The sequence below is a fragment of the Thermobia domestica genome, chromosome 14 (assembly GCF_964235325.1).
Source record: "Thermobia domestica chromosome 14, izTheDome1.hap1.1, whole genome shotgun sequence".
NCBI lineage: Eukaryota > Metazoa > Arthropoda > Insecta > Zygentoma > Lepismatidae > Thermobia > Thermobia domestica.
In genome coordinates, this window is record NC_137467.1 from 190395483 (window position 1) to 190412137 (window position 16655).

Sequence of the window (16655 nt, forward strand, 5' to 3'; positions counted from 1 at the left end):
CACAGCGCAGGCCTATATTGATGTTTTAAGCACCTTCTTGCTTCCCACTGTTAAAGAGCAATTCAGGGATGGCGATTGCATCTTCCAACACGATCGAGCACCTGTTCAGACTCCACGGCCTGTGGCACAGTGGTTACACGACCATAACATTCCTGTAATGGACTGGCCTGGACAGTGTCCTGACTTGAATCCTATAAAACACCTTTGGGATGTTTTGGAACGCCGACTTCGTGCCAGGCCCCACCGATCTACATCGATACCTCTCCTCAGTTCAGCACTCCGTGAGGAATGGGCTGCCATTCCCCAAGAAACCTTCCAGCACCTGATTCAAAGTATGCCTGCGAAAGTGGAAGCTGTCTTCAAGGCTAAGGGTGGGCCAACACCATATTGAATTCCAGCAGTACCGAAGGAGGGCGCCACGAACTTGTAAGTCATTTTCAGCCAGGGGTCCGGATACTTTTGATCACGTAGTGTATGTGCCCTTCCAAAAATTTTATCCCAAGAGACCGTTTACCAAATTTTGTTAAATGAATCTGTCATTGTTTAGAATCTACGTCCATACAATGTATCAAATAACATTACATGTGTTATGTACAACCAAATGTTATGTCATCTCTGCCCCCCCCCCCCCCGTCAGTTTTAGAACATAATCAGATCTTGTTCCATCTGACTGTTAGTGCCTAGCTTTTATGTCCAAGCAATATACTTTAATAACGCCTAAGATTGAATACTGCTCTCCCATATGGGCTATAACAGCGCCTACACATCTCTCTAGACTTGATTCTATTCAATTTCTTTATTACTACAGCTCATTTTCGTGTTCCCGCACTTGGAACATTACCTAAGGAGAAACTCTTGCGATATCTTAATATCCAGACTCCGGGAGTACGCAGAAATAACTCTGATCTGAAATTTCTTCATAAAATAGTTAATAGAAACTTAAGATCGGAAACATTACTTCAAGAACTATCCTTACGTGTCCGTCCCCGCATAATCCGGAACTCCCACCTATTTCATCTTGCTCGCCCTAGGTTGGCAATTATACAGAGGTCTCTTTTTTACAGAATGTCGAACTGTTATAATCATTTAACAACTGATATGGACATTTTTTTTTTTAGCTATCCGTTGTTTGAAAGAGCAATTAAACGAGTTTTGGCGAAATAGTGTTACCTTTGCACTATTTGTTGGCACTGTTTTTTTTTTTTTTTTTTGTTATTGTTGTTTTAACATTTCTTTGTGTAAAATGGCGAGGATATGCTATATCTTCGAATTTGTTCAATAAATAAATATATCAGACAATATATCAAGTGTTGCATATCCTCAATATGGAGCGTCTCAGGTTATGTTGACATTTTAAAAAAATAATAAGAATCATTCCTAAGGTAATATCTTGATACATGTACTAGCCGAGCTTTAGAATTTTTCACTATATATTCACTGTTCTTTCTTGTTGTCAGCACTTCTGCTTGGTTCAGAAATTGTATAAGCTTTTCCTCATTCCTGTGTGCAGGAAAAGTCATCTTTCCTGGTTTCCACAAATCCTCGGGCAGAAGGAAATTTATTTGTGTTAGATTAACAATTCCCTTGAAAGGGAAAAACAAAAATAAATTTGGGGGTGTTGTTAGAAGGAGTGTTTTCTGTCAGGTGGAGAAATTAGTTTGATGGGCAATTAAGTTCAGTCTCAAAGGTCGACGACACTATTTAAAGACGAAGTTGTCATGTAGGTAATCACAAGAATGTCTTTCATAACGCAGTTAAATTGTTTCAAGAAATATGTCGCTCAACATAAAGATTTAAGATAATAAGAAGTTTAACAATAAATAAAATGTAACGTAAAAGGACAGCAAATTATTTTAAACTCGTAAAAGTTTTAAAAGAAATAAACTAAATATAATCTTAAAAAACAAAATGTAACTAAATAAATAAAATGTAACCTAAAAATATAGAGAATTCTTTTAAACATAAAAGTTTTAAAATAAATAAAGTAAATGTAACCTAAAAACCAAATGTAACTAAATAAACAAAATGTAACCTAAAAATATAGAAAATTCTTATAAACAAATAAAAGTTTTAAAAGAAATAAAGTAAATGTAACATAAATAAATAAAATGTAATCTAAAAATAAAGAAAATTCCTTTAAACACATAAAAGTTTTAAAAGAAATAAAGTAAATGTAACCTAAAAAACAAAATGTAACTAAATAAACAAAATGTAACCTAAAAATATAGAAAATTCGTTTAAACACATAAAAGTTTTAAAAGAAATAAAGTAAAAAAAACATACGAATTTCTTCGATGTAAAGAAAAATGAAATCTTTTAGATGCACATCCAAGCCTTGTGCCCCGTAGGCTAAACGAAAATGATGACTTCATAAAAGTGAATTATAATGAAGTAAATGATGGAATGAAAATGTGGAAGCAAACGGTAGAATCTAGACAAAACCTACGAACATTATGCTTCGTATCAGAAACTGACATAGCCTAGGATTGAACCAGAAGTTCTTCGCACCAGAGTTAAGCACTCTACCACTACAGCACCACGCTCCCACTCTCCAATTGTTAATATTTCGCATCACTCGACGACACGACTTTCCATCTATATATGCATACGCGCTACAGGGGATGTACAAAAATTTGGAAATACCTGATATAAAATAGGTAGTTATTTCAAACATGATTTGCATCTGAATCGTTGTCGCTGTAGTCATGGGAACATCTTGTGAGGTATACAACCTGACCAATCGAACACATGGGCCACTTACAGTTCAGCGACCGTCCGTGCAGGTTATCGTGAATCATGTCTGAGCAGACAGTTTCCAAGAGGGCAAATCGTGGATGTGCATATGGTGGGAGCTTCCGTGACAAAAGTAGCGGAAATGTTTGACACAATCTCGAAGATCATGACTGCCTACTAGTGCTCCGGAAAAACCTCATCAGCGAAACACCAGCGTCGATGCAAGGGTGTGTTGCGTGACAGAAAAAGACGCACATTGGGTAGGATTGTAAAGAAACAGAAAATCACGGCGCCAAAAGTTACCCCCAAATGAAAAAAGTGCTTATAATCCCTCTTAGCGTCAAAACAGTCAGAAAAGAGCTCCATAAACATTGTGTTTATGGTAGATCTGGAATTCCCAAACCACTCATGACTACTGACCATGCTGCTACACGGGGGAGTGGTGCAACGCCCATAAAAACTGGACAACAGACCAGTGAGAGACTGTGGAATGGCCGGATGAGCGTTCCTTTAATTTGTTTCCAACTGCTGGTCGAGTTTACTTGTGGAGAACGCCAGCACAAGCGTACGATACACTGTCTGTTACCAAGAATGAAGCATGCAGGTGGTGCAGTGATGATTTGGGCAGCCAGATGCTGGTATTCTGCCAGACAATCATGACGCTGCATGAACATGGCACTGCCAAGGACTACGTAACTATTTTGAGGGATTAGCTGCATCTCATGGCGCAAACTTTGTTCAAGATGACAGAGCACCTGTTTATACAGCTCACATCGTCCAGGACTGTCTTGATGAGCAAGAAATTGAAATGTTACATTTGACATGGTCTCCACAATTGTCAGACTCAATATCATTGAGCCCTTTTTGGTCAGTTTTGGAGACCAAGATGCAAGCCCGCTATCCACGACCGTCGTCTCTACAACTTGCAGCTGCATTGGCACAAGAATGGTACAACATATCTCTTTGACAACCATACGCAACCTGTATTTCTCCATTTTCCATTGACCGGAGGCCGTTCTACGTGCCAAAGGTGGTCATATTCGCTTTAATAAAGGTAATGTGCAATTTTGCAGGTGATTCCATATTTTTGTTGATCCCATGTATGTACTACATTAATTTGATTATTTTTAGATATTTGAGTTAGGAAATTTATTGTGAATTCCAAATATGTAATAATTAAAACCTGTTATAGCAAATTCTTCATTGTTCAAAAACGCATTATGCAACATAAAAATTTACACATTTTAAGTAAGTTTACTTTTAACCATTAAAATTATTCATTCACGAATGCTCTAAAGATATCAAACTACGATAAATGATTTGCTCTATGATTTTTAAAGAGGGAGAATCGGAAACTAAGGTTACAAGGCTGATAATTCTGAGTTTCGTTTGTTATAGAGAAATGAGCAGTGTGTTGCAATTTTAATGCATGGAGTTGGCTACTATGCAGAGTTTCAGCCATTCGTTACCTACGGTGCTAGTTGTAGGTAAATACAAGTGGGGACTTGTCTAGCGAAGAAATCTGCTCGGTTTTTTGATTTCTGTGAGTGAAATATGTAACCGTGGTTGAAATTCACTGACAGCTCGTAGAGGTTTACGGAGAGACTGTAATGTTCCGTCAGCATGTCGCAGAATGGTGTCTTCCTCCATGACAACGCCTGCCCACATACAGCCCAGAAGGCCACCACGCTGTTCAAGCAGTTTCGCTGGGACATCAACGACCACCCTCCCTACAATCCGGACCTCGCTCAAAGCGACTTTCACTTGTTCCCCCACTTGAAGGAACATCTCGAAGGCCGTCGCTTCGCTTCAGATCAGAAGGTAAAACACTTCATGACAAAGTGGCTAAACACACAAGGACAGAATTTTTACCAGAAGGGAATCTTCAAATTGATCCCATGATGCGACAAGTGCCTCAACCGATATGGAGACTGTCGAAAAATAACTAATGTATGTAGTATCTGTTGGCTGTATTGGTTGTATGAAATAATATACTGTATTGACATTTCACTGCAGGATTGGTAACCTTACTTTCCGATCACTCCTGGTATTTCCTCTTTAATTTACAATCCTCTTATTTACTCTGTAAAACTTTACCTAATTAGATTAGAACAGTGGTTCTCAAACTTGTTGTTACTGCGGCCCATACTAAATAATAAAAGTGTTCTGTGGCCCACCTGCATTTATTCAAATACACATAGACATTCTTTCTCAATAACTGTATCATATGAAACTGTAAACATACGTAAAGAGAAATAAAGTGTTTTCATAGAAAGGTAACACAGAGCTAACACTACTCCCGACGCAATACCCTACCCCGTGACAGATTTTGACTCACCCACTTTCCAACCGAACCCTGCATCTCTACTGACGGTACAAAAGTCCGGGCTCTCAGTAACCACTTACTCTATATCTCATTAACAAAGTCTTCCAATTTTCATTTTCTGAGTAGTACTTCATAACACGTTTCTGCATCAAAATACAATTTTCATAATTAAAAGGAAAAACTCTTGCAACCCACCAAAAAACAGCCCGAGACCCACCAGTGGGTCGCAACCCACACTTTGAGAATCACTGGATTAGAAGTATAGATTAAGTTATCAGATTACGAGACTTTAACATGTCTTTAAAGATAAGCTAAGCTCTTATAAACGACTTTCAATTACAATTTCAGACGACGATATTTCAATACGTCACCAAGAGATCATTGAGTAATAGATCGCACTTACCCTGGTGGACATTTTCCTCACTTTATCCTTCTTCCTCAGTCCCAACAGTTTAATAATAGCTTTGGGTGTTGGGAAGAGGTTAAATGGAGGAGGAAGAGTGCCGCCCTCTTCAAAATAACTCATCCACAATTTTGTACGAGCGAATTTCCATTCAGTGTCCGAATGTTCCTGAAACAAGGAAGCAAAATGTTACACACACACACACACACACACACACACATATATATATATATATATATATATATATATATATATATATATATATATATATATATATATATATATATATATATATATATATATAGTTATTTCAAAAATATACATAACTTTAAAATTAATGCATACACTCAATATTTAACTAATGAGATGTTATATATTATCAATAACATCAAAACTACGCAGATTGATCATTGCACGAAATTTCTGACTCAACGGTTTCCATAGCTAACTCTAACTAACTCTATGGCCTATGGAACCCGAAAGTTCAATGCCGCGTTCACAAAAACTCTCCACTGACTTCTATCCTTGGCCAACAGGATCCAGTTTCTACTTTGTACTCCTATTTCTGCGAGATCCATCTTAATATTGTCCTCGCATCTACGTCTAGGTCTTCCTAATAGTCTTTTTCCGATTGGCCTTCCAGCCAAGACTTTCTACTTTACAAAGCGTTTCTACTTTATTCCATGCTGGATACCTGAGCCTCCTAGATTTGACGACGCTAACAATGTTTGGTGAACGGTATAAATTATGTAGTTCCTCGTTATGAAGTTTCCGCCATTCCCCATTCCCGTTCCTCTTACTTCTGAATATTCGTCTCAGGATCTTGTTCTTAAATACTTTCAGTATATGTTTCTAGGCATAATTTATCGTGATTGGGAGTCGCTAATTTTAAATTATTCAATTTGATAATTTAGAAAAATTAAATAAATAAATAAATTTTAGTATTTTGTTACTTCATACATATGATTTGTTACTGGTTAATTAATATCGGACTTCCGAAGAGAAACATAAAAAAAATTTAATGACCGTGTCTATAGCGATAACCTCCAGTCACGGACCCTCTTCAGTTTTATTAAAAGTAGGAAAAGGAAAAGTGAGGAAATTAAGAAGAAGGTAGGAGAAAAGAAGGAAAAGAAAGAAGAAGGAAAGAAGAAAAGGAAGAAGGAACTAGAGATGAAGGATTACTGGATAATGATGGAAATGTGGTAAAGAAGCTTGAATGGTTATTAAAATGTTATTTATACCGGAATTTTACTAGTTGAGAATCAAATCTGAAATGATCCTGAAGAGACACATGTTCCCTCATACTACTCTGACCTGTATCCAGGTAACTGCACGAGTGGGAGTTACCCTGACCCAGCCCAAGTGACAAGAACTATTGATTTAATCGTTTTTGTGTTATTTCCAAATGTTGAATAACCTTTATCCAGTAACTGAATTTCCATAGTGGAGATCGAACACGCATTTGAATTAGCCAAGGAAAGAAAAAAATCAAAGTGATTTACACATTTTCCACAAATAGGAGTTTCTGAAATTCTTGAAGAGATTGTCGTTATTTCGGCTCATCCTGCTGTTTTGGCTTTCATTTCAAAGCCGATTTAGAATAATTTGGAGTTAGTTATCTTTCATGACTTCGGCCATGCACCAATACACATATAATATAGTATTACACACATATTGTAAACAGTATAGTCGTAAAAAATATTAAAGTCTACGATTTTAAGCTAAGTTTGTCATTCATTTACGCACGCAAGCATACATACAGGACAATGTATTGGTATATGTAAATCAGTTTAAAAGAAACTATCATCTAATTACAGTTCGCTATCATTTATTACATCTATTGAGAAATTAAACACAAAATGTTAAGAACGTGCAAATAAGTATACATATAAATGTATCATTACACATAGAAACCTTGGATTACATCAATATAGATTTGATATTAACAGAAGGATGAAAGAAAGAGAAATACAAAAAAATCTTTATAAAATAAAACATAAACTGGAAAATTTAGTTACATTCTATTATATCTCATATGAAAGGAAAGAAAAAACTTAAAAGATGATTAAACGAGTCCTTTCTCGTATTTCAGATGACCTTGTATGTCACGTGTTCGTAAGGCACCCTTTTGGTGTCCATGTACTAAATTTCACTTTATTTAGATATGCACACATGAAATAATATTAATAGATTATGAGTAACACATATTCCGTTTGTAGAATTACTTCATAATGCATTTTTCCAATTTCCGAGATTAAGAAACAAAGTTTTGTCATCAATTACACAATGCCTACGTCACTCATTTGTCATTCCATTTATTATTTCGTAAATTTACTAGCCTTTTAAATCACTATCACCTTGTATCACATTAGGTGCACACGTTTGTAGTTATATTAGCATAGGGATGCAAATAAACCGCTCGCCCACTCACCCGGGGCGAGTGGTTCATCGGTGCTTGCGAGTTTTAATGTCACTATTATTTATTTCAAAATTAAGTAAATTATTTCTATTGTGGGATGTAGGCTAGTAACTTCTATCTTGGGATAGTAAAATTTTGTTGATTATTTGCATCCCTGTAATTAGCAAAATAAGAAGAAAACGAGAATTTCCTGGTTCAGAGAGATTTCACTTTTGAGTCAAGACCACCATTACTGAAGCGGAAAACTTTTCTGGTTCGAAGATTGGTATATGAAGAATGAAATTGAAATCCAACTGTACAGGAAGGTTTCAGGTTTATGGACTTGAGGGTAAACGTAATGATAAATTAGGGTTACGACAACCTGCTTTAATTTCATGCCACATGCAGTTAGTATAACAATAGACGATGTTAATATTCACATATATTAGTTAACCACAAAAAATAATATCTAACAGGAGGCGGTATACTTTAAATTCACATTTTATATTCGTCGAATTTTCCGAAACTGTGACAACCAACAACCGTTCGGGATAGGTACCAAGACCTTTAACACATATTTATCTACGAAATTCAACATTATACATTTTACTTCAATATCACATTTATATTCGGCACGTATTTATCTTTCAACATACTAAATTCAATCCTCAGTTAATCCTTCAAATCACTGATCCCGATTAATAAAATTCTAAGGTTGCAACACTTCACACAAGAAAAATCCGACTATATAACAACTGATTGTCCCCGCATCATGGTCAAAATTTATATTCCTAAACAATTTCAAACAAAGTGGACATTTAAAGTGCAAAGCAGGCACATAAACAGAGAAATTATAAATATATTTTTACAATTTACTATCCAGATAATGAAATCTTAAAAATGTTAATAATAATTATGGGCCCAAACATCTACAAGGCATTCATCTCTATGGTGATCAATAGAAACAAAAGTGAAAATGACGAATAGTACGACGAAGAATTTCAAAAGGATAGTGATAAAAGAGACGAAAGCAAAAGTTGGATTGCATATTGTGGTGCTATTGCGGTGGATCAAATTGTGATGGGAACGGTGCCTAGATATCTGACATAAATGAATAAGTCCAAGAGTCGTGTCTCGCAACATCTAAGTCAGAAATTCAGGTTCAAATGATGTGTTAAATGATAGAAGTTTGTCGAGTTAAGAAAACTTGGGGAGGAAGGTTGAAATTTTAAAAAAGTAAAACTTCTTAGAAAAGAGAAAATAGGAGGATAGCTAGAGAAGAAAAAACAGCGGCGCGGCAAAGGAAACAAGCTAGGACACAAAAACTATAAAGATCAGTGGTTGAACTTTATATATGACAATCGTCAACTTCAGAGCCAAAAATATACTCTTCATAAGCCGAAACAGATGGCCCACCAAATATGTGGCCTATAAATAAATATATCTCCAAGCTCACGAGCCAGCCTGTGTCCAGAGCACGATTTCCACAAAGACAGGGGCTTTATGAAAATTCTACTTCGCACTGTGTCCGACCGAGACCTTGGAGACTCCGGCCCTACCGGAAGGTCAGTGTGTTTTATTAATTTAGGATTTCTAAATAAAAAAAAACATATGACCCCTCAGAAACTGAGAGAAGTTCTGAGTAAAGTATGCAAAACTAGAATAAAGTCAATAAAATAGAGAAAATTCTAACTAGGATTTGCCAAAATTAAAAAATAAAAAAAATAAATTTTGTACTAGCACGTTGTCTGCCAAATCGTACTAGTAGCTCTCAACTCCGCAAGGGTGCCAACCTTAAGGTGTCATTTAATTTCAATTACTACATAGTTTAAGAACTAAGGAAAATAAAAACATTTAGGGAGAAAGGATCGACACCTTGGTACGGAATAATGAGATACTACTGTAATAAATTTACTGTTATTCATTCCTATCCACTTCGTCGCCTCTGCGAACAGTAATGAACTTGGCTTAGTCAGGTGACGTGGGAAAAAGTTCGAAGTCACAAAGTACTACTACAAGTATAAGGCTGAACGCGTATATTTAAACTGTAGTAATTATGGAAACGGTTATTCTGTTCTGTAGTTACATGAAAATTATTTGAAATCATTTGCTACATGAACATTACTCACGTCATCCGACCAGATAAACAGTTAGTATGCACGGTTACTTGTAAATACCAAGTCATGAAGTGAAAACATGATCCGTCATTTTCACACGACACACTTCCTTACACGAAATCCTAACGTAATGGTCAGTATTCGAAATTATGCCCAAGACTGTTCAAAGCAGTCTCATTCTATATATATTAAAATCAGCAAGCCACTACATGAACTATCGTACACTGATCAATACGCGAGAATCCGCATGAACCAACACTTAATTCTTCCTACATACATCTTAACACATTTGCACTTCACGATTCCATATTATCTATATATGTAATGAAAATTTAATATAATTGACTATCCTCTTAACTAAGTGCGATTATAATTTGAAAACAACAACAATGAGGTAACGAAGAGAGAAAATTTGAAATTGCAATCTGACGACAGAAGAGTGTTATGTAGACAAACTTCAGTCTAAGAATAAACGTAAAGTTCTCTTTTATTAATTATTTAAGGTGGATCACTAGGTGTTTTCGGTACTATGTTAAACGCTGCTTGAATAGTGCAGCGTTGTCGAGTGTTAGTGATGCCAGATAATAAAGGAAATAATGATGGAATTCTGCTTGGATAACTAGTTTTCGACCATTACCGCAATTCACAGCTAAGTTCCGTTTCTCAAACTGCAACTCTAGAATCCAGGAATTTTCTTATTGTGACTACCACAGTAAACGTTCAAATTTGGCAACAACGCATTATGGCGCTCTGCGTAAGTTTCGTCTCAAAATCTATTTCCTTAAATGTAAATTAATATTTAAATAAAATATGAAACATAACACGAAAAACGGTCAAACAATATATCTATTTCATAATAAGATCGTTACTTTAAAATACTTTACACATACAAATAAACATTTTGTAAAACTAAGCACTTCTAGTAAAATCTAACAGCAAGTGCCATCTTGTGTGCTCATTGTAAAACGAATCAAACATTTTATTTTATTTGTTATCTTTTTTCGATATCAGAAGACACAACCAAATGAATCAATGTCTTGTGTTGTAGCTGAAACATAACTTTATCTTACAGTACAATATTTATAATATGCAATGTTTCATTGCGCAGTAATTAAGGGAATGAGCTAAAATATGTATTGACTTTGGGGTGGTGATCCACCTTAATCACTAGACTACATAAAGTATTGTGCTGTTCTGAGCAGTTAGTTGGTAATGTAATTCGTCTACGTATCTATTCGTATGGACCAGAACTGCTATATATGCCTCAATAATCACGAAAAAAGGTAATTTTTGAGTTGACTAGATTCTTAAGTCTCGGAGAACAAAACACTAGCGGCGAGTAGTCCTTCACAGAACGCTAGATGGCGTCGCAATATGAAAATAAACTTTGCACTTCCAAACACGCTTTGTACTATAGTAAAAGCTAAATATGCGTTGTATACCATGAGATAAGGGTACGAAATTACAATAAATTCGCACTATGGAACAATGTACTTATTACACGGACCAAAAGAGATGAATAATTAAGAAGCAACAATACACTGTCCTTAAATAAATAAATTATACATGCATACACACATCACTGCTACTAACAACACACACACACACACACACACACACACACACACATGTATATATATATATATATATATATTACACATATTAACTATACGTATGCCCAACAAATCACTAATTTCATCATTCTAAACCGACTCGGGAACTGAGAAGGGAGGAAAGGGGGTCAGAGGCCTTTCTATCAAACTAATCCATTTTTTCCAATTACAAAATTATGTCAACGCCGCGGGAGGGACATATTGAAACTTTTTACGAAGAAAGGTCCCTTTCCTGAGGGGAAAGACTCTTTATGAAATTATTTAAACCATGATGCGTTGGAAGCTGTGATCAATTTAGGGGTAAATGGGAGTCCCTGTTAGAAATTACACTGACATAACGAAAAATAACTTAGCTACCAAATAGCCTACACACACCGCCATGAAAAAAATATATCACATATACTACGTACACACACATGAAACTATTTAAGGACAGGCTTATCGTAACCTAACGGAAATTTCAGGGTGAAGAGGGCATCCTAAACGTCAAAACTTAGTTCAAAAGATCAGTTAAAACCGAAAAAATTGGTGCACTGCACTATGAATCCTGTCCTTAGCTATCTGTATTCACCAACATGGAGTCTGCTGAGCTTAATTCCTTATTTTAGATTTTTTGACTGATTTCACTGCAGAATTTAACAGTTCAGGGCTCCCTATTACTTCTGAAATGTTTATTTAACTAATTTGTACATTATTACCTGTATTTTTCTGCTTTTTACCGTCCAGATTCCGAATTTTCCAAGAGCCGAATTAACGTGGTCTAACTTCAAGTGTGTCCAAAGCAGAATGAGGTGAAGGCGTGCCATAATACTAAGGCGGAAATATAGTTACCAATCAGAGCAGAGGAATTTTGGCGGCGGAAAATATAAAGCGAATGAAAAATAGTAAAAACTGGATGAAACCGGCTATTGGAAGAATATGGGCATCTCAGGGGGACGAAGGGGGTCTAAATTATGCTAACAAATATCAAATTGGTGGACAATTTCAAAAATTCTGTTCAATTACTGACCTATGTTTTTTTATCGCATTAAGATGTATAATTTCAATAATCATCCATTTGAAATGCCCATATACAGAAATTCACTATGAAATACTATATAAATAAAAAAATTATTCCCCGAATTATAATTTTTAGCTAGGTTATTCTCGAGCATAGATGTTCATTTTACTTCGACCTCACTCACCCTCGCCCTCGCAGTAGCAGTTGGCCCTCGCCCTCGTTCACCCTCGCCCTCGCGAATGGAATTGTCCATCGCCCTCGCACGCCCTCACCCTCGCTGTCGAAACTTGTCCTCGTCCTCGCGCAACCTCGCCCTCGCCGTCGAAGCTTGTCCTCGCCCTCGCGCACCCTCGCCCTCGCGGCCAAAACTTGTCCTCGCCCTCGCGCACCCTCACCCTCGCCATCGAAGCTTGTCCTCGTCCTCGCGCACCCTCGCCCTCGCTGCCGAAGCTTGTCCTCGCCCTCGCCCTCGCGCACCCTCGCCCTCGCCGTCGAAGCTTTTCCTCGCCCTCGCGCACCCTCACCCTCGCCATCGAAGCTTGTCCTCGCCCTCGCGCATCCTCACCCTCGCTGTCGAAGCTTCTCCTCGCCCTCGCACACCCTCGCCCTTTTCGTCGAAGCTTTTCCTCGCCCTCGCGCACCCTCGCCCTCGCGATAGGTGTTGTCTATTATCCTCGCTCGCCCTCGCCTTCGTGCTCAAAACTTTTCCTCGTCCTCGCCCCGGCGAGGGTAATTGAGGGTGAGGAGGCCTCGAGAGGGCCTCCTTCGTGAGGATCAGAGCATCAATTATTCAACCTATTTGTTGAATTATTTCCTTATCGTCAGTGGCGGATCCAGGGGAGCGATCGGGGCGATCGCTCCCCCCCCCTGAGGAGGAAACTTCTTTATTTTATATATACAAATAAAACGCATCCCAGAGTTTGGAGCTCTTAAAAGTAGCTCTAAATAGCAGTATTACAACCCACCCCTCCCCCACCAGAAGTCCGTCCTGGATCCGCCCTTGCTTAACATACGTCCTAAAGAAAGGAAACTAAACATATCATCGTATAACTTACTGTGGAACACCTAAAATGGAACAACTGTTACAATGGAGATCTCGGTCGATAGTGACGTTTACATCATTTATCAACAGTATCCAATGCCCTTACTTCAAAATGTTCCTTGAACTACGATGCAAGCATAAGTATTCAGCCACACAAGGGCGGCTCTCATGAGGGTGAGGGTGAAATCAAGGTTTGATGAGTGGCGGTAGAGTGACAAACGCCGTGCTCGTGGATTTTCTCGGGGTTCTCCCGTTTCCTCCCACTTTATTCATTCCACCATTTCACTCATTTCTTATTATCACCGTCTCCTTTAGCCTAACCGGCATAACCATGGGACGTTAAACTTAAAGATTTCATTTCATTTCATTTCAACAATACTTAGAATCACTCCACACTCCAGTTATCCCAAATAATCTTAAAACCTAGAATTATGTTGAATTCACTAAATTTAACTGTATATACAAAATTGTATATGTACACCCCTGAACTCGTATATTACACTGCAAAACAATGCCGCAACTTTGACGTGATAGACCCGGGTTCGATTCCTGGCGGGAGCTCATGTGGTTCGTATTCTACGTTAATCGGTAGGTTCACGTTTCATATAGTCTCACTGCTGAAGGGATATTAAAAAAAATCAAATCAAATATTCTTTACTATTAGAAAGAAGAAAAGACATTTCAGGAACTGTCGATTTTTGTGCAATTACAGAATAAGTTGTGAAGAGTGTTTCTTCCAGACATGTTTTTTTTGGGGGGTACTGCCCCCCGAAGGAGACTAAAATAATACGTCTATAATATAATAATGAATAGAATAGTACCTGCAGTGCCGCCCCGGGATACTAAGTGTGCCCCCCCCCCCCAGAACATTGTTTCTGAAAGAAACACTGCTTATGAAGGACTTCTTTTTCTGCGAAATGTTATTTCAATTAGTTCCAAAGCGGCTGACTAACATATCGAGCCCTTGTAAGAAGAAATGAATATGAAAGTACACTCGGATAGATTAATTTTTGAGCCATTTTTCGTGGCAATTAAAACGCAACTCCTGTAGCTTTCTTAACTGCACGGGAAGACAACTAATACGTACTCACGGAACGGCAAATATTTTATGGCACCATTTTCATTCTATGAATCTTAATACATACAAAAACTTTATATTTCCAAATGAAACTATATAGCGACATTAACGGGTCATTTCAAAAGAGTGGGGGGGTAACTGTCCCCCTTTGCCCCCCTAATCGCCGCCAATGCTATGATGTGTGGCACATTTGTGCGAAATTAATAATAATATGATTAAACTGTTTACCCACAACAAAATCCTGCTCGTTTTGCTGAAGTGGCTTTTCCTAAGTTTTATATGTTTCATATATCTTACAGTTTTTTTCAGGCCTTTTTTTTAAATTTGTCCAGATTTATATTTCTCCTTTTACCACACAATCGTTCAATACTTGCACTATAATATTTACGATCAGTATATCATCCTGTAACGTATTTTATTCCTAATACAAATCATTGAACAACACAACATACAAACCCTATCTCACTGGCTTGCACGCGAACCTTTGATGCATGGGGTCCTGGGGACAATTCCGAGTGGGAGAACATTGAACGACAGTGGATCGAATTCCGCGTTAAACCTATAGGTCCACTTCTCATATAGCCTCGCCGACGAAAGAGGACGCTAAACGGCAATCAGTCAACAGTTGCAAATTTCGGCTGCATAAACAACTTATGTCTTGTGGAACTTATTAAATTTATTTTGTTAAAGCAGCTCTTTTAACAAAATTTCAGTATTAACGTGTCAGATATTTCTATTTAAGGACAAGAAAAAACATATTATTTATTTTGTAACTAAATGATAGCTCTACCCACGTAGATTATAAAAGCAGAAACAATGAAAATCGATACAATAGTGACTGACATTATTTTAACAAATATCGATTCAGATAATAGTTTGGGCTGTCACAAAACTATGAAAAGTTAAAAATTCCGATTACTTGTAACAACTTCATCAGTGGTGGACATTGGAGGAGGATTTATGCTATTAATCAGCCCATTTCATGGGCAATCAAACTCACGAGCCCAACGCTCGCTAGCTCGGCATTCGCGCTCAACCGTTCTCGGGTTCAATAATTAAGCGCTACCCCGAGCGCCAATGAAATAAGTCAGCGCGAGTCCAACTGAGGGAAGTGAGCCCGAGCACGATTCCCAAAGGAATAAATGAGCGAGAGCCCAGTTGAAAAAAATGAGCCCGAGTCCGAGAGAGTCCAGAGCAAAATGGCCATCTATGAACCAAAGTCATTCCATCAAGTCTTTTTCCATCTGATCTACTGCATTCTGATGGTTCTCTCATTGATTGTGTTTGTTCAGATATCAGCGCTCTTGTCATTTACTGCTGAATGACGTGAGTGACTGTCTGTCTGTCTACCAACACTCTTTAAACATGACAGTGTAGTAGACACTTCTTATCTAAAACGCCTCCAGCACAGGGAGGGCAACAATGAGGCACACTTACTTCTTAATGTAGCGCTATTTCTACCCGGAAACTTTCATGGGAAAAATCAAATATTATTCTTATTTGCATTATTATTTTTAATAATTATGTACGTACACACGAAAAAATTGTCTACTGCAATTAATTGAAAGGAAAAATACGATTAATGTATAACCTTGCTATGACACTAACTTTTCATCTAGGGGACATGGCAGATGATATTTTAAATTTTGCCTCTCTCCAAAAGAGGTCAAACAGCAAACTCCAAAACAGTTGCTTTTAAGGAAACTTGTCCTCCTCCCTCGCGTACCCTCGTTCTCCTGAAGGAAGTTGTCTCTATCCATCGTGCACTCTCGCTCCCTCAGTAACACTTGGTCCTCACCCTCGTTCACCCTCGCCCTCTTCGTCGAAGCTTTTCTTCGCACTCGCGCACCCTCACCCACACCATCGAAGCTTGTCCTCGCCCTCGCGTATCCTCACCCTCGCTGCCGAAACTTGTCCTCGCCCTCGCGCACCCTTGCCCTCT

At 37.8% G+C, this 16655-nt stretch overlaps 1 protein-coding gene across 1 annotated transcript in view; it reads right to left on the bottom strand.

Annotated features, from left to right (window-relative positions):
- Nucleotides 1-16655, bottom strand: part of LOC145670507 (transient-receptor-potential-like protein) — a 130279-nt gene that overhangs the window by 29204 nt on the left and 84420 nt on the right. Inside the window, 1 exon segment of the mRNA XM_081739257.1 lies at nucleotides 5463-5630. Coding sequence (XP_081595383.1) covers nucleotides 5463-5630 — 168 coding nt within the window.